This window comes from Nelumbo nucifera, chromosome 5 (genome assembly GCF_055504915.1).
Source record: "Nelumbo nucifera cultivar China Antique chromosome 5, China Antique-T2T, whole genome shotgun sequence".
Lineage (NCBI taxonomy): Eukaryota > Viridiplantae > Streptophyta > Magnoliopsida > Proteales > Nelumbonaceae > Nelumbo > Nelumbo nucifera.
Window position 1 is genome coordinate 5,242,248 of NC_142653.1, and position 17,542 is coordinate 5,259,789.

At 37.1% G+C, this 17,542-nt stretch overlaps 2 protein-coding genes across 3 annotated transcripts; both read left to right on the top strand.

Moving 5' to 3' along the window:
* The first annotated feature begins 1,896 nt into the window (after positions 1-1,896).
* LOC104589120 (cytochrome c oxidase subunit 6a, mitochondrial-like) lies at positions 1,897-5,392 on the top strand. Of its 2 annotated transcripts, none has more exons than XM_010247317.3 (4): positions 1,897-2,157; positions 2,541-2,647; positions 2,861-2,931; positions 5,156-5,392. In XM_010247317.3, the coding sequence occupies exons 1-4, from the start codon at positions 2,049-2,051 to the stop codon at positions 5,172-5,174; spliced, it is 306 nt and encodes a 101-aa protein (XP_010245619.1). In that variant the 5' UTR covers positions 1,897-2,048; the 3' UTR covers positions 5,175-5,392. The 2 variants fall into 2 exon arrangements, with proteins under 2 accessions (XP_010245619.1, XP_010245620.1); XM_010247318.3 differs by having other exon boundaries at positions 1,916-2,157; positions 2,861-2,903.
* Positions 5,393-8,533: 3,141 nt separating this feature from the next.
* NFS1 (nitrogen fixation S (NIFS)-like 1) lies at positions 8,534-10,308 on the top strand. Its single transcript, XM_010247319.3, has one exon. It carries the CDS (start codon positions 8,744-8,746, stop codon positions 10,127-10,129), a length of 1,386 nt encoding a protein of 461 aa, XP_010245621.1. The 5' UTR covers positions 8,534-8,743; the 3' UTR covers positions 10,130-10,308.
* The last annotated feature ends 7,234 nt before the right edge of the window (positions 10,309-17,542 follow it).

Sequence of the window (17,542 nt, forward strand, 5' to 3'; positions counted from 1 at the left end):
TTTATGCATATTTACTCCAGAAAAGAATGTTTTGACACGTTCCAAGAGAGGAAGACAGGTGCTGGGACAATGAAAATCAAAATGTTTGATGGAGTAGTTTGCACTTTGGGTGGTGTGACATATGTCCAAAAAATGTGTAGGAATCTAATATCACTTAGCTGATTATACTCCATGGGATGCAAGGCTTTTGCTATAGGTGGAGCCATGAAAATCACACGTGGCGGTATGGTCCTGATGAAGGGAGAAAAATGCAAGGGTTTGTATCATCTGGTTGGGAGTAAAGTGGTTCTCAAGACCTCGATAGAATGTTTGAAACAAAATGCACAAGGTAGTGTGACCACATGGAGGGTCTCTTTTGTGGATAAAATGGAGACAAGTGTTGCAAGTTTCTAAGGTATAGATGATGGTGAAAGGAAGATTCCTGCTAGAAGAGAGGAAGGAACGAGGTCCCTCTTTAAAGTTAATTAGGATTATTTGCTTGGGTATAGTTACATAGGTACATTGGCTGTCTTGTTTGAATCAGGTAGAGTCAGGACCGGATGATTCAAGTTATGTATAACTGGTGTTGTTTTACAAGGCCAATGGAAGTTTGCGGTATTTGCAAACAGGTAGAGGCACAAATAATATATATCTTTAGGGTGGTTCAAAAATAAGCCAAGGTGGAGATTGTTGGGATTGTGTCTTATTTTATAACTGTTGGATTAATTTTAATCTAACGGTTGGTGTAATCCCTCTTTAAGTTAAAGAGATTTTACATATAAAAGCTTTATTTTGTATGTAGGGTTAAGGTTTTTTGGGAGAAAATGAGTGAGAAAAAAATATAGAGTGCTCTTGGTGTGAGAGTGAGTTTTCTCTTTTATTTTTGTTCTTCGGGTTGAGAGGAAAGGGATAACGAGTGTACAAGGGTAAGGGTTGGTTTGGGCTGCAAGGCGCAAGGTACTTGCATTGTTCTCAGTTCATAGTGAAAAACAAATTTCATTTCTCCTGTGGACATAGGCAATAAGGTTGAACCACATAAATCTTTATGTCTTTGTGGTACTTGTTTTATTTGTCTTTACTTAGATTTTATCTTTTTTGTTTCTATTAAATTTCTCGTGGTTGTTATTTAAAGTACCTTACTATTTTATACTATGAGTGGTTGTTGTGAGGCCCATACCCATACTACATGCATATATACATATGCATACCCATACATATATACACAAATATTAAGCTTTCAAGCTAGTCAGCCTTGAACTTAAAAATAATTTAATCAAATCAAACCAAGGCATATCAAATTTGCAGTTCGGCTCAATGGCACCCCTAATCTTATACCTCAACCTTGATATAGGTGGGATTCAATCCTATGTTTCCATTACAAGCAGCCAAAAACCATACCACTGAGCCAATTCATATTTGATGATATGAGGCTATGTTTGGTTTGAAGGAAAAGATAGGGAAAGGAATGAAAAGATAAAGAAGTTATACAAGATTTGTAAAGATTTTCTAATTCTACCTTTTTCTTCAGACCAAACACAACCTAACTAAATTAGACTGACGTATCCCTGTAATACGCTACTTTAGACATATAAATTGTACTTAATTCATGTAAGCAGTCAGTTCGGATCATAATTGGTTTTGAAACTACCAAAACCAGACTCTATGTCGGGTTCTACCCGATTAATAGTTCAACAATATATGAACCGCTGAGTTTGACTTGATTATTTTACACGCCATTTCTATAATTTCATTGGAGCCTTTTTTTCCTACTGTCAGATTGGGATCTACTTAATATGTTGGTTTGATTTGATACCAATTATATGTGCTTCTTAATATGGACCCTAATCAACTAAGTTGATTTCCTTTAATTTGTTAGCTGATATTTACAGTGCGATAGGCTTTGATTAGTTAAACTTTGCATCCAACGGATGAAAAAAGCTGTGTAGAGTTGCGATTTGTTTTAGAGAATGAAATCAAGAATTCCTTAAAAAAGTTTCTATAATATATAGGCGAGAGAGAGAGAGAGAGGCAGATCACAGGAGAGCGTTTGGAGAAGTCAGAGAAGAGAAATGGCGACGGCTATGATGAGATCTGGTCTTCAAGCAGCACTTCGCAGAGGTGGACGCACCGTTCCTCCTAAGAGGGGTTTCGCTTCCTCTGCTCATCATGATGACGCCTGTAAGCTATTTATTTTTCTAATTGTTTTACTTGATTCTTTTAAACTGTGAAAAGGTTCAAATTCATTGTTACGTGGTTGATTTTGTTTCTCGATAAAATGCCCATTCCATCTGATGGATTAGGGTTTTATTTCATGTACAGGATTGTTTATGTTGTCAGTTAGATTTGAATATTATGTGCATTTCTGATTTTAGGTTATTCTTTTTGCTCGCATATTCGATTGAATAAGTTTCTTATGGATGGTTTTGTTTATCAAGTGGATCAATATATACCGAAATTCCTTGATATCTTTACTAGACTGTGGTGTTTGTAGCTTTGCACTTGATTTGTCTACTATATGTAACTCGATGATTCAATTCAAGAATTATGTTTTCGTTTGTCAGATGAGACGGCAAAATGGGAAAAGATAACATATGCCGGCATTGTCACGTGCACTATTTTGTCGATTTACAACCTTTCAAAGGGTCATCCACACCACGAAGAGCCCCCTGTAAGTTTCTATTCTCATGTTTCAATTGGCTTAACGTTTGTGTCCACGGAGCTTTGTCCCTAGGCGCCTGTTTTCTAGCAATATGTTGTACCAAAATGGATACCGGATGATGTCTTTCCTTCCTTTCCTTGTTTCCTTATTTATTTTTCTATTTTGAGTATTTTGATTGGTTAAGGTTTCTCATTCTTTTGTTTTCTCTATTTATATACGCAGCCATACTCATATTTGCACATTCGTAACAAGGAATTCCCATGGGGTATGGTTCATTCTATCCATAGTTCAAGGTCTTGTAATTTTTTGCCAGTTGCTGATCTCAATGCTATTCTGGAGTTATTGGATGTGATTCTTGCTATTGTGGTTATTCTGTCATCCTTTAACTCATCAATTAATTGCAGAATATAAGAAATCCATAATATGCAAAAAATTATTTCTGTATGGTTGTTCTTGATGGTTTGACTTATTAATATATCTGTAGTATTCTTTTCTATCATTTTTATGTTAATGCCATTGTTTTGATGTGGGATATCAGAACCATATTCATTGATTTTGTGATTCTGTAATTTAGTCACACTTCATTCTATTTCAAGGTTAGGGACGGAAGGTTAGCTGCATTATTTTGTGATTTGAGTTTGACAGTTTGGCGTCCATTTAACATAAGAAGTCAGGGATTGCTCACCCTTTTTCTTCGAGTTGGATGGCTTGGAATGAGCCAGAAATAGTTGGCAGAAGACTTGGTCATGAAGTAGGTTTTGGATGACCACTCTCTTGATGGGTATTTTAATGAAAGATATTGTATGGTTTTAATATGAAAATCCTAATAGAACTTTGCAATTTTGTACAGTAATAACTTTATTGACCCATATTTCTGAAGCCAAATATGAGCCTCTATTTTTTTTATTCTTTTCTGTAACATATAGAACATTATTTTCACGTTCATTCCTAAAGCATTAACTTTTATTGGAATGAGGCTTGTCATCATAAAACCTCATGGTTATGGTGGCAAGGCGACTAAAAATGATAATATAGCCTTGGGTAAATGGTTTTGGTGATTTGCCTATGGATTTTAGACACGTATTGTACAAGGGACTCGAAGTGGGACCAGGGGAAGTAATCTCTTCGTATGGATGTGTGGTGAGGAGAGGAGTTGAGAAATATTACTGATAGTTTTTTAGCTGGCCCCATATAGTTGGGTAAGGCTTAGTTGATGATGGCGATAAGGTATTAGATATTAAGTGGGTGTTAGCTCAAGGGTTAGATACTTGTTGGGATTTTCCCATCCTTGTTTTTGGTAAAATACTTGTGGCTGAATATTATGAGGTGAAAAACTAGGTCACTATCTGGAATCTACATTTTAGAAGAAATTTGAATGACTGGGAAATTGGATCCATGGCTGATCTCTTGCAGAAAATTCAGAATTTGAAGCCTTGCCTAACGAAGGAGATAGTAGACTGGGCTTTGACAGGTTAGGATGAACTCACCAGAAGAAAACGCTTTACCTAGCTCAACTATTAGGTAATTTATTTTCCTAGCTTGGACAGCAGCACTATAATTGTCTAGCAGCAGGTAATCTTAGCAGGATGGAGATGGAGTAGATAACAATGATTGTGTGCTATGGTCTGCAACTCTGCATATCTGGCCTTGGCCAACCATCCATTCTGGCACTGCCAATGTTTTAACAAGCTGTGAGTGAAGTTAGGGATTTTTATGGTAAAAGTATGCTTCCTAGATTTAGTTAAAACCTTCTTCTATGGCTGGTATCTGATTATCTGAAGGGGATGAGCAAAAGAGGTGTAGTTGTAATCTTTGGGGCCATATGTGTGAAAGAAATGCACCCATCTTGAATCTAAAATCAATTCTGATCAGCATTTTCAAACTTTCTACTAGTCAGTGACTAGTCAACCAACTGACTACAAGTATGAATCAACAACTATAGATTTTCCCATCCTTTGACAGCACCCATAAGAAGAAGTGATCTGTTGTAAGTTGAAGTGCTTGCTGGTAATTTAACAATGGATTAAACAGAATGGAATGGTGGAAGAGGATTCATGTAGCTGACCCTATATAATTGGGGTAAGGGCCGTAAGGCTTGGATGATGATGGTAAGGATTCATGGAGCCTTCAAATCAGTAGTATACTGGTATGGATTTGCCACAAAGGGGGCTGAAATAGTCAAGGTTGCATTCTTTCTTTAGAAAACAATGATTGTAACTCCCTATCCTAGGATAGGCTCTTAACTCTTTTATGTTTGCAAAACAAACACTGTAAACTAAATGTTCTATGTTATACTTTTCTGCATGGTTGTAGTCTAATTAACTTATTTATGGGATTGCTATCTTAAATATTGAATATAATTTTTTTCGTCATCTAGTCTGTGCCTAGGCAGTGATTAGGCATCACTGTCATGCTTCTGTGTTGGAGTTTTGATATCGGTTGATAATGCATGACTGAATTGTTAAACTGACTATAGGGTAATTTTAACATTTCTTGGTTGTGTGAACTATAATGCAGGTCCGGATGGCCTTTTTGAGACGAAACATACCGACCATTGACATCCAATCTTTAGTGGTTGTTTTTGGACATTAATGTTCATTTAGCAATCTCCTTAGACTCCTGTGGCAAGTTGCTTTCCGTGTTTATCTTTTGCAGCATAACAAAAATTGATTAATTGCATCGGCATGATTCTGTTTGTGTTCCTCTACTGGATTTTTTGAGAGTGGTTTTCCATCGTGTTCATTAAAAGCTTAATTAATTGTGTTCTGATCGGGAAAAAAAAACTTGATTGTGGTTGCTTGTGTTGTATGCGCTTGCATGTCTGTATATATGTATGTTTAAATCTGGAATTTGTCATCATTTGGCTTTACTATAACAAAGCTTCGCAATCACCTTGAATAGTGAGATGGCTCACATATTTTTTGATTGCATATAGAAGACACTCCTTTATAGCTATATATACACTACCCCTGCATGTTGAGCTGATTTTGCATGACACCAACTGGAACCACCCACATAGAAGCCTCCACGATCATTCCTTCAAAAACTGCCATCGTTATTTGCTTTTAACCACTCGAGTTTCGGCGGACATCACAAAAAGTTGCCATCTTCTGCATTACTGTTCATCTTAAGTCCATCCTGTAGAGTGTAGACCAAACGGGATTTCCTACTCACTTTTCTACCCTCCGTGAATTGCAGCCACACATCTCTAGGAAATCTGGGTTCCCTGTGGAGTGTGGACCAAAAAGATGTTAAGAGAAGGATTGTCATTTTACACTATTAAAAACATTATGGCAAAGGCTAGAAAGGTGAAAAAAAAATCAGATTTTGAATTTCACCACTGATGTTATTAGTTCTCATCCTTATCATTCCCCCTTAACCATGCTCGCAGTGCATGGTTGCATTTAAAAAAGAGCATGCGGGATAGTTTCTTTGCCCTCTTCCTCTGAGAGAGTTCGTATCTGCTAGACCCTCCAATAAAAAAGAGCCACACCACTCGATCAAAGAAAATTCAAATTTAACAGTGATTAGAGATTTTACGGTTAGGGCGTAAAAAAATATTTTAATTTCCGTTTATTTCTTCTTTTGAGTTACATGAATTGATGGGAGAAAGAAACGGTGTGATCTTCTTCTCTCTACCCAAAACTAAAACCATTTTCAAAACATGGTGGGCAAAACAAAGTTTGTTGGGTGAAAATTCCAGTGATACAATCGAGGCTGGAATTACAACCGATTTTATTCGTTAATATGATTGTTTGTTCTTTATCAACCAAAAATTAGTGTTATAATGTGTGGGGTAATAAAGTAATTGCCATCTGCTTTATTTTGACCAAAAAAAACTAAGGTGGGGTGTTAATGGTATTTGAAAATTTGATTTTAAATTTGAGATTTGACATAATTGAATTGAATTTGGATAATTTGAATATCTAATCAGTTGAATTAAGATATCCTATTCATGTTGAATAGTTAATCGGATTCGATTTTGGATATGACCTGATTTGATTTGATAAATATTTGAATTTGATTGATAATTTAATTCTTATATATAAATATATAAGATATTTAAATGTATTATATAATAATTAAATTATATAATTATATATTTTATATAATTAAAATATTTATTTTATATATTTATTAATTACCTACAATAATTAATTGGTCGAATTTGAATCAAACCGAATATTTGAATATTTGACTGAATTCAAATACTAATATTCAATATCTGTCGGAAATCGAATCGAATTTGGATATCAGTTTCAAATTTAGATATTGCCTTAATTGGTTTGAATTCGATATGTTTACACCTCTAACTGAATGGGCTAATTTAGAAGCATGGAGCCCGAATTTGTTGCACATAGTTGCTTTAAAGTCGGTAAAAGTCTGGGCATTGTAACAACTTAGACTATGTTTGGTTGCATAGGTTTTCTTACTTTTTCCTCCAAACCAAACAAAGCCTTAAGGAAAGGGTAAGTTGATAAAATCTCGCTGTACTTTATGCAGTATACTATGTTCCAATTTACCATTCTGGCATGGTTGCATGTACACTCCTCCATTATCTCCAATCAGGGGGAAGTTGGTCAATGAGATTTTGATTTCCATTGATTAATAAACGCACGTTCTTTATCCAGATTTATATGAGGACCAGAGAAAGTTTATTTTCTTAGGTATTTTCATCTCCTAGGTGGGTAAAAAACTTTCCCACAAAGGGAGAAAGTTGCCAACATTTGAATGAGACAAAAATGTCCTTTTTAATATTGAAATTTTATGGCTAAAATGGTCATTTCTTTATTTATTTGGCAAATAAAAGAACATGGGTAAATACACTTAACCGAGTAAAAAACACTTATCTGAATAAGTGCATTTACTCAAGTAAATAACTTACCAAAACGCGAACAAAGTCTTAATGTCATTATCTCAACATTTTTAAATATCAAGATTGCCCTTAAATGAAAAGTTGGAAGCCATGTCAACATAATTGGTATCAAAGGGAAGGGCAAAATTGAAAGACAAGTTATCATTCAAATGGTCAAAATTAGTTATTTGGATTAGTTTGCCACTTAGCCCAGCTCGATGAAGGGGGTAGATGCAATGATATATGAAGTTCAAAGGGATGATAGTATAAAGCACTAGAGCAGGGTACTGAGTTGAGGGTAAAAAAGTATAGTGAGGTTTCAACAATTTACCAAAATAATAATGGGGTTTTTATTGTTCAAACACATACAAGCAACATGAGGGGTTCAGGGAGAAATCTTTTGTATGCTCCATTCTCACCGTGTATTGAGTGAGAATATCAACGTGTCTTTCATCTCCAATTCTCCATCTCCCATCTCCTGATTTGATATTACTGCTGTCAATGAACCGAATATTGGTCCAAACCGACCCCATATGAATTCTTAATGTCTGGATTATCCAATCTTTTTAAATAGATTATCCAATCTATTTAATGCTTTGAACCATTGGTCTAATTTAATGTCTGGATTATCCAATCTAAATATGATTCATTGACACTTGTATTATAAGGGGTTTTTGTTGTTCAATTTACTCATACAATTCTTAGTTTCACCATGAGATGAATCCTGACCGTAAATGAATGTCAAATCTACGGATAGGATGCGACAGAATGCGATTTATTAAAGGATTACTAATATACCAGAAGGGCCATAATTTCAGATATATGAGGTGGTGTGCATTTTATTTATCCCTTTTATCTTTTGTAAATGAACTGAATATTCTTTCAATTCCACTAATCCAATATAAATCCATTACATGTGGATCCAAATAATTGATTTTGATCCGGACGAGTCGAACCCAAGCCCAACCCATTATCAGAGGACCTCGATGATTCGTAAAGGTGACAAGGACCCGAGATTTATCTAGAACTAGAAGCACTTAATAAGAAAGAAAGGTTAGAAAGAAAAATGAGAAAAAGGGTTTTGTTTTCATTGTTTCCAAGCACAAAACAGAAGTCCTGGATTCCCAGAAAATGGGATTTGTAATCTACAGTCGGTGATCGGGAGTCGGAAGTCGGAACCTATATATTCCTTGCTTCTCTTCTCTTCGCAAAAAGAAAAGAAGCGGTGGCGGTGTAGTAATAGACAAATCATGACGACGAAGCTTTTTGCGTCGAAGCTCCGCCAAACATGTAACAGAGGCTTGTTATCTCACCTCCGAACACTCTCCGTCGCAGCTGCAGCTACTGTACCAACCTCATCTCCCCTTCCTTTTCAAGGCCAATATGAGGAAGTAGAGGGGGTTACAATGAAAGGCGTCAAAATTTCCGGTAGACCCCTCTACCTGGACATGCAAGCAACTTCCCCTGTCGACCCTAGGGTTTTGGACGCGATGCTCCCTTTCTATCTCTCACGCTATGGCAACCCTCACTCTCGCACCCACCTCTACGGCTGGGAATCCGACCTCGCCGTCGAGAAGGCTCGAGCCCAGGTGGCTGCCCTCATCAACGCCTCTCCCAAAGAAATTGTTTTCACCTCCGGCGCCACCGAATCCAACAACATCTCCGTCAAAGGTGTCATGCACTTCTACAAGGACAAGAAGCGCCATGTCATCACCACCCAGACCGAGCACAAGTGCGTCCTCGACTCTTGCCGCCACCTTCAACAAGAGGGCTTTGACGTCACCTACCTCCCCGTCAGCTCCGATGGTATACTCGACCTCGATCGCTTTCGATCTGCTATTCGCCCCGATACCGGGCTCGTCTCCATCATGGCTGTCAATAACGAGATTGGTGTCATCCAACCGATTGAAGAAATTGGCAAGATTTGCAAAGAGATGAACATCCCTTTTCACACGGATGCGGCGCAGGCTCTTGGCAAGATCCCAATTGATGTCGAGAAGATGAATGTGAGCTTGATGTCGCTCAGTGGGCACAAAATTTACGGACCCAAGGGGGTTGGGGCGCTTTATATCCGCCGAAGGCCGAGAATTAGGGTGGAGCCGCAGATGAATGGCGGTGGGCAGGAGAGAGGGATTCGGAGTGGGACTATTCCGACTCCATTGGTTGTTGGTATGGGCGCTGCGTGTGAGCTAGCAATGAAGGAAATGAAATACGACGAGAAGCGGATTACTGCATTGCAGGAACGGCTGCTGAATGGAATTAGAGCTAAGCTTGATGGTGTAGTGGTGAATGGAAGCATGGAGAGGAGGTATGTTGGTAATCTAAACCTATCTTTCGCCTATGTTGAAGGGGAGAGCCTGCTTATGGGCTTGAAGGAGGTTGCAGTTTCTAGTGGCAGTGCCTGCACAAGTGCCAGTTTGGAGCCATCTTATGTGTTGAGGGCTTTGGGAGTGGACGAGGATATGGCCCACACGTCAATTAGGTTTGGAATTGGAAGGTTTACAACAGAGGCCGAAATTGATCGGGCAATTGAGCTTACGGTGCAGCAGGTTGAGAAGTTGAGAGAGATGAGCCCTCTATATGAGATGGTGAAGGAAGGAATAGACATTAAGAGCATCCAATGGGCGCAACACTGATGGGTCTACCTTTAAATGGTGGCAATAAAATTGCTGTTACAGACTTGTATACAAACAAGTATGGGCGCTGATAGTATATTGTCCAAATACATGTTAGAATCATGCAAAGCCTATGATCTCCAACTGCTCAAACTTTATGGAATGTTCATATATTTTATCCAGGTTTTCCTTTTAAGTTAGCCTTGGTCTTCTTGCCTCCATGAACAGAGTTTTCCTACTAAATCACTGCATGGTGGATTGCTATTTCTATATTTGCAATTTAATTATTTGTATTCTACAAGCACTTTTTCAGGCTGTGTTGGCATAACTTGGATATTGGCAATCTTAGTTTTACTTTGAAGATACTCAATGGCTATTATGCTCAGAGATAGGATTGAAATTTTAATCTAAGCTACATATTGTATATGAATGGTATGAATGAAAATATTGGTTCTTGATAGAGCAAAATGGTGGTTCAGCCCTCAATCTTTTTATCAGACATTTCTCTTGAGAAGAGGCCAACTAGAATGGACTTTGCCATGCTAACTGGGGACTTAGGGCTGAGCCTTTGTTAATGGACTGGAGTCATGGAAACATGATTTGGCTGTAGGCCACCATGGGGCAAGTAGTTTTCATTTTTCCCCTGAACAAATCAACATTTTAAGATGTGGAGGCATGATGCAAGGCGTTCCCCTACCTGGAGGGGTGAGGCGTAGTTCAGAACATAAGAGGCATAAGCCTCCTTAACACATGGAGGCGTAAGGGGGGATGAGGAGGAAGAAGAAAGGAAGATCTCATTTTTTAATAAAAATCTTTTATATTAAGAAGAACGAAGATGCATAACACTAATTGAAAGACGGGGGGGGGGGGGGGGGGGGGGGGAGGAGAGGTCTTGTCGAAGCGGAGGCGAGCGAGCGAATCGCTCACCCAAACTTTCTTTCCCGCTTCTATTTCCTTTCCTTCCCTTTTCTTTCTTTTCTCTTTTTTCCTTCTCCTTCTTTCTTTCTTTCTTTATTTTCCTTTCCTTTCCTCTCTTTTTTTTTCCTTGTTTTCTTCTATCTTTTTGTATGAGGTGTGTGTGAGGTGCATGAGGCGTACAACTCTTGCACCTGAGGCATATGTCCAAGGTGTTTTGTGGGGTGCCTTGCTCGGAGGTGCACCTCCAGGCTTCCGCCTTCCACACTTTTCAAAACACTGGAACAAATGAAGGAAAGTTGTTTCATTAATTAATCATTTTAAAAAATTTCATAGTTTTCTGTATTAATAAAATAACTTTGATCTATTTCTTTTATTAAAAAAAGACGTTCCTGTGAGGCTGTGACTGCCCACTTCTGACTTTTACTTAACTATTTTGGCATAAAGCAATACCAACTTGAAGCTGAACAATGAGATCTCTATGGATTATTGATGCCAAACATTGTTATGCAGTATTTTCCTAAGCACAAGGTGTATATTGACTCTATTTGAAAATCCAAAATGATACTCCGTTAAACATTACATATGTTCTTTGTTAGCATGAAGTCTTTTTAATATGAATCCTATATTTATCTGATAGATGGACCTTGAATCGTTTCCCATGCAGTGGCATTTTTTATATTTAAGCATTTAATTTATTCTTATTCTTCACCCATTCTTGGATGGGAATGCAGCAAAGAGATGCTCAATGCTAGTGGACATTAAAGTGAGGTTTGTAATATTCCATTGGAGCATTTTTGATGTTCCTAGAGCAAACCCTAATATGTGTGTGTGTGTGTTTTCTTTTCTTTCCCTTTCTTTTTGTTGTGTTGCATGAACTAACTCTCCAAAGTGAATGAAGTGTTTGTGCCAGACATGTTTTTGACCCTGACACTTCATAGATTCTTCAGGGACACTTCTATGTAGCATTTTCCTTTTAGTCCTTGATTATTTCATAAATGAACAGCTAACATAGAGTGTAGACAATGAATGCCATTTTCCTGTGGAACATTATTAAGTAACAAAGACAAACTTTTAGCTTTTTTCATTGGTGTATAATGTTAGGATTAAAAGAAATGAGCTATTTTAAGTGTATACTTTTCAATAGATGTTTCTTCAAGTCCTTATTTTTTGTACTGCTCAGTCACTCCCAGATGTACATTGGATTTCAATTCCTGTCTCAATGTCCATGCAAAACTACTTTTATGTTCATGGCGCACAGAAAAAATTCAGAATATTTCCAGACACAGCCTAATTGGTCAGTGAGATATTACAAGTCTAATTTTATTGTGATCAACAAATAATGTGTAGGGCTAGGAGCATCTGTTGAATTTATAAATTTACTAGCTGTGATGCCTGTGCAATTAGCGTGGTTTGAATGTCCAGCAATTGAAACAAATGAGAAAGCAAGTTGGAGAGGGAGAAAGGAGGATAGAACAGGAATTAGTTAAGAAATATATGGTGAAAGTGGAAAAAAATGGAGGATGGATTGACAACAGGACATATGAACTCTCTCTCTCTCTCTCTCTCTCCTGTTATAGGTAATGCATTTATTTTTTTCATACTTGTTCATGTTGATCATTAAATACCATGTCTCTGCTTGTACAAACAGGTTTCAATATATAGTGCATATGCTGTATGTGTTTCCCCCTGTTGTTGAGATGGAGTGGGGGTGGAGTTGGGGTTTGGGTTCATGAAATATTGTTTTACCTTTCTGTTTTGAGGATGCTATTGGATCGTTTTATGGTTTGGATCACATTCTTTAGGTGTATCCATCTCTAATACAGGTAAGCTGGATCAAATATTAATCCATTCCTAAATTGTAGAATTTTTTAAAGGTAATTGCAGAAAACAAGGCAATTTGTTATTATAATCTGATCCAATTGTCTAAGGTAAATAATTTTCTATTTATAATTATATAGAAGAATTTTTGAGGATATTTTCTCCTCCTTCGATGGTATTTGAATGGTTCAAAGTATTGATACAATATGCCCCATTTTACACCTATTACACCTATTCAAAGTATTGGGCGTATCGTATTGTATCTTTTGGTCTCGATACACCTATTTACAGGTGTTTCAGGACCCCCATTTATTCCAATAAAAAAGACTTAAAAACATTTCAAGAAATCAAGTTTTGAAAAAAAACTAAAAAAACATTAAGTGGTTAGTTTTTAGTACCGATACGCCCTTGCCGATACACGGGCGTATCGATACTTTGAACCTTTGGTGTTTGCAAGAAGATCTTATTGCAAATTTTTTCTTGGATGCTGGTCCACCAACTCTTTGATGGGGTAAGCAGATGGGAGTTACAAAGAAACTGGCTGCAAATCCTGTATACTTCCCCTTCCTCTCCATCTGTACCAACTCTTCCTCCCCCAAGTAGGGAGTGTGATTACCTGTTGCAGTTTGATAGCAATTTTAGAAGGTCGCTGCAACCTCCATCAGCTGCTGGAATGGGGGTACTGAGAAACTCTACTGGAGATATCTTGTGGGCCTTTAGTGGCCTAAAGGCCCAGTTCAAGCTGCAGATGCCTCCGAAGCAGAAGTTCGCTCTCTTCTAGAAGGACTAAGAGTAGCTAAGAGGCACCATTTCAGTCCATTAGCAGTAGGAGACTCTAGAGTTACCATTAAGTGGGCAAAAGATTCAGATGAAGGTCCATGGAAGCTAGCTCATTTCCTTGCAGAAATTCATGAGCTGTCTTCTCTGCTGAACTGCACCTTTAGATGGATTCCCTGGGAGACCAATAGAACTGCAGATGTTTTAGCAAAGCAAGGATCGGGAAGGGATTTTTTGTATAGTGCTAACTCTTTGCCATCTTAGTTTGTTACAGGCTTTTCTTTTTGTGCTTTTTTGGCCCGTTTGTACATCTCTTATGTACATCCCTCCCTCCTTTTTTTTGATTATAAGTTATCTTTTTTCTCTTAAAAAATTACATAATGTGAATTCATACATGTGCATATCTATACATTCTAGAAACCAGTAATGTTCTAGCTAGTTTGGATCTTGTTTTCTCAACTAGATGTTGCTTGTTCACAATAAGACATGTTACTTCTTTGGTTTTATTTGAGATAAGATACAAATCTAATTGAATTTGAAGTTTTTTTTTGGTCTTAAAATCCTTAAGATCCAAGATGAAATATGGATAGTCTATCCATGAAACGGGTTTATGGGATTCAACCATGATTTTAGCATGACATGGTCAATAGAAAGGCTATAGTTCAAAGATTAATTCTACTTGTATTTTCTGTTTTGTTAGTTAATGCTGTTTGTACATTGTCGTGTTCCTTGCACAGCATGGTTTTTCTTTCACTTTCTCATCTGTAAAATCTTTTTACTTTTCTAATAAACATTCAGAACTTAATTGGAATATGAATTTTAGTATGACTGCCAGAACTAGAATTCAAATTAAAATTTAATTATAGGATTGGCTCCTCCCTCCTTGAAATGCTAGAAGCAACTTTGGATTTTAGGAGTTCATCCAGGAAAAAAGTCAGGGGAGTGGGAATAGTTCATTCTTCTTTCTCTTTCTCTCTCTGCACTTGCATAAACTTAAATTAGATAACTTCTACATATGTTTTGATGTGCCATAAGACAGTATACCAATCAGAAGACTGCAGCTCTCTTGGTTATTCTTCATTGGTAGCGTACATTTGGGTTCCTAATAAAACATATGGAGCCTCAGTTTCCTACATCAGGCAGAACTTCAGGTTTGTACCTTTTTAATATCTAAGAATTGCTTGCCACACAGACACTTTGCAGCTCATGTACATCATTTACAACTGACACCCCCTAAAATGCCTAGTGGACTAAGTGCATATTGGGGCTTGCTTCACCCAAATGGTAAGCTTTTCCTAATATAAGGATTTGTAATTTTTTTATGTTTTTGTTTTTTGAGTTTATAATATTAAAATAGGCAGTTCTATACCATATCATTCTTTTTATTACTTCATAAACCAATCTGTTTTTACTATTTTCTTATTTTGTTAGGGATCAATCAACACACGACTTTGAAGGGTATGAAGACTAGAAGACTTAGAGCATCAAAGCTTAAAGTTGATGGCTTTAACTTGTAAACGAGGAAGACAAACCAACCATAGGTATGTTCTTTTGCTACTCCTTTTCTTTTTCCAGGACAGAAGTAGAGGCTCCACCCCTTCCCTTCTACTTTTTATTTTTCTTTTTTTTTTTCTGGCATAGGAAGAGTCCCTTCTACTTCTTATTTTTCTAGTTCTTTTCCTACTTTTTCTGGAATAGGAACAGGGTCTCTGCTCCTTATTTTTCTTCTCCTTTTCTGAGACACAAATGAGTTCTCCACTCCTTTGTTGCTTTTTAATATTCTTCTTCTTCTTAATAACTATGGTGAACATGTGTTCTTTTTAAGTGTTGTATTCTTCAAACATGAATGTGATGTCAAATATGTCACATTAAGACCCCCTTACAGAGTCTTTGCTAAGAATTAGCACTTGGATGTGAGTTGTAAGGAATATTTTTTATCCTTAAGACGGTGCTTTTCTTGAACATGGACCTATTTCTATATCATCCATTTCTATGGAATCTAAGGAATTAGTGTAGGATTTAGATCATTCACCACAAGAAAAAATCTGCTGCGGCCGTGGTCGCATGCAACTCCCAATGAAACGCTCCAGTTTTTGAAAGAAAAGTCAGTGATGTGATGTCTTGTCTTTTCTCTCAAACGCTGATGTGTTTGTTGCCATGCTTTCTTGCTCTCAATGTTAATGAGAGTTATATTTGTGCGCAACTTCCATCCTTTAAGGTCTGAGACTGGATAATTGGCTATCTATTTTGGACTACACTGGAAGTTGAAGGAAACTCTCTTATAAAAGGATGGACGAGAAGAGAGCAATCGGGTGTTTGGTTATATCATCCTATTAGAGAGGCTTGGACATCCAGAATGAACCCCTTGACCTCATCTACGTGGATTGAAAGATTTGCAAACTCCTTTGTTGAAATTTTGCAATGGAGAACATGTTGAACTGATTTTGGAAGGTCTTTACAGAGTACACAAATATTTCGTAGTTCTCATCCTCTTTGAGGTAAGATTGTAAATTGTCAATTCTTTTGGTAACTAAGGTTATTAGTTTTAGGTAATATTTTGAAACCCCCTGAAGTTTAGTAATTGCATTCACCCCCTGATCTTTCTGATACAGGTGCAAGTAAACCCCCTCTGGTAGAAACTTCTAAAAAGGCATGAAAATATCCAAAATACCCATGTAGTTAATATTGAGGCCGGTTTTCATAGAAAAAACAATACAAACTTTATGAATGACAAAAACAAGGAGAATTTAAAGTTGTAGTTTTACCTTTGAGTGATTGATATGAAGGGCAAACTTGGAAAATAAATCAATTTCAGCAAAGAGATTGGAAGGGTTTGTGGTAGTGATTCATATGAATAGAAAATTTGAAAAGTAAATATTTTTATTAAAAGTAACTGCAAGAGTATTTTGGACATTTTTATGTCTCTTTAGAAGATTCTACCAGAGGGGGTCTACTTGCAATTATGTCAGAAAGTTCAGGGGGAGGTGGCTGCAATTACCAAACTTAAGGGAAAGGTTTCAGCAACAACCAGAAACTTAGGGAGAGGTTTCAGCAATTCACCCTTAACATAGGGGAGGAAATGGTGACTGATAAAAAACAAGAGGCAACAAGACAATACATAACCATACCACCATAGATTTTCCTTTTAAAACCCCAGAGGAAAACGTGAACCTACATTTCTTAAGGGAGATTTCGACTTTCTACTGATAAATTTTTACATTCTATAAGTGTTTCTTTCTCCATAGAGTAACCTACTTGAAAAGAAAGAAATAACTTCCAGCCGAGCATACCTGGATCCCAACAGCTGGCAAACTTGGTAACCATTGTGCTAGCTGCTTGGTGAGCTACACCACCAAGGTTTTAAGGGGCTGTCAAATACTAGATATTTTTGCTCTAAGGAGGCGGCAGACTCTTCAGAACGGGACTGCTCCACAGAATAGGGTAATCAACTCAATTCTGATGGGGTGCTTTTTAGACAATCCTGGACTTCTGGGTATTGGTGTTATTTACAGAAGGGCAAATTTCTTAAATTATCCCTATTGTTTAACTAATTGATTAATTTTATTTATACTGTTTAATTATTGTCTTAGAATATCCTTCAAGTCTTTTGACAATTGACCAACTCTACCCATATCGTTCGTTTAGTGTTAATGTTCTGCCAAAATCCATATACATATGACACCATATATATATATATATATATATATATATATATATATATATATATATATATATATATATTTTAAAACCCAATATTACACTCCTTTTTCTGTAAATCGGGTAATATTATCCTATCCCTAGAAGAGTTGTCCCCGACAAACCCTTTCTACCTCCGGCTGCCAGTAAGTCCCCTAGCACCAGATGAAGTGGTGCCATCACCGGCGGTGTTGATCAATCAGTTGAGTCCAAAATCGGAAATGT

Coding starts and splice junctions, on each gene's coding strand:
- LOC104589120 (XM_010247317.3), top strand. CDS start 2,049: ATGGCGACGGCTATGATGAGATCTGGTCTTCAAGCAGCACTTCGCAGA. Junction 2,158..2,540: donor TGCTCATCATGATGACGCCT/GTAAGCTATTTA, acceptor TTCGTTTGTCAG/ATGAGACGGCAAAATGGGAA. Junction 2,648..2,860: donor CACACCACGAAGAGCCCCCT/GTAAGTTTCTAT, acceptor TTATATACGCAG/CCATACTCATATTTGCACAT.
- NFS1 (XM_010247319.3), top strand. CDS start 8,744: ATGACGACGAAGCTTTTTGCGTCGAAGCTCCGCCAAACATGTAACAGA.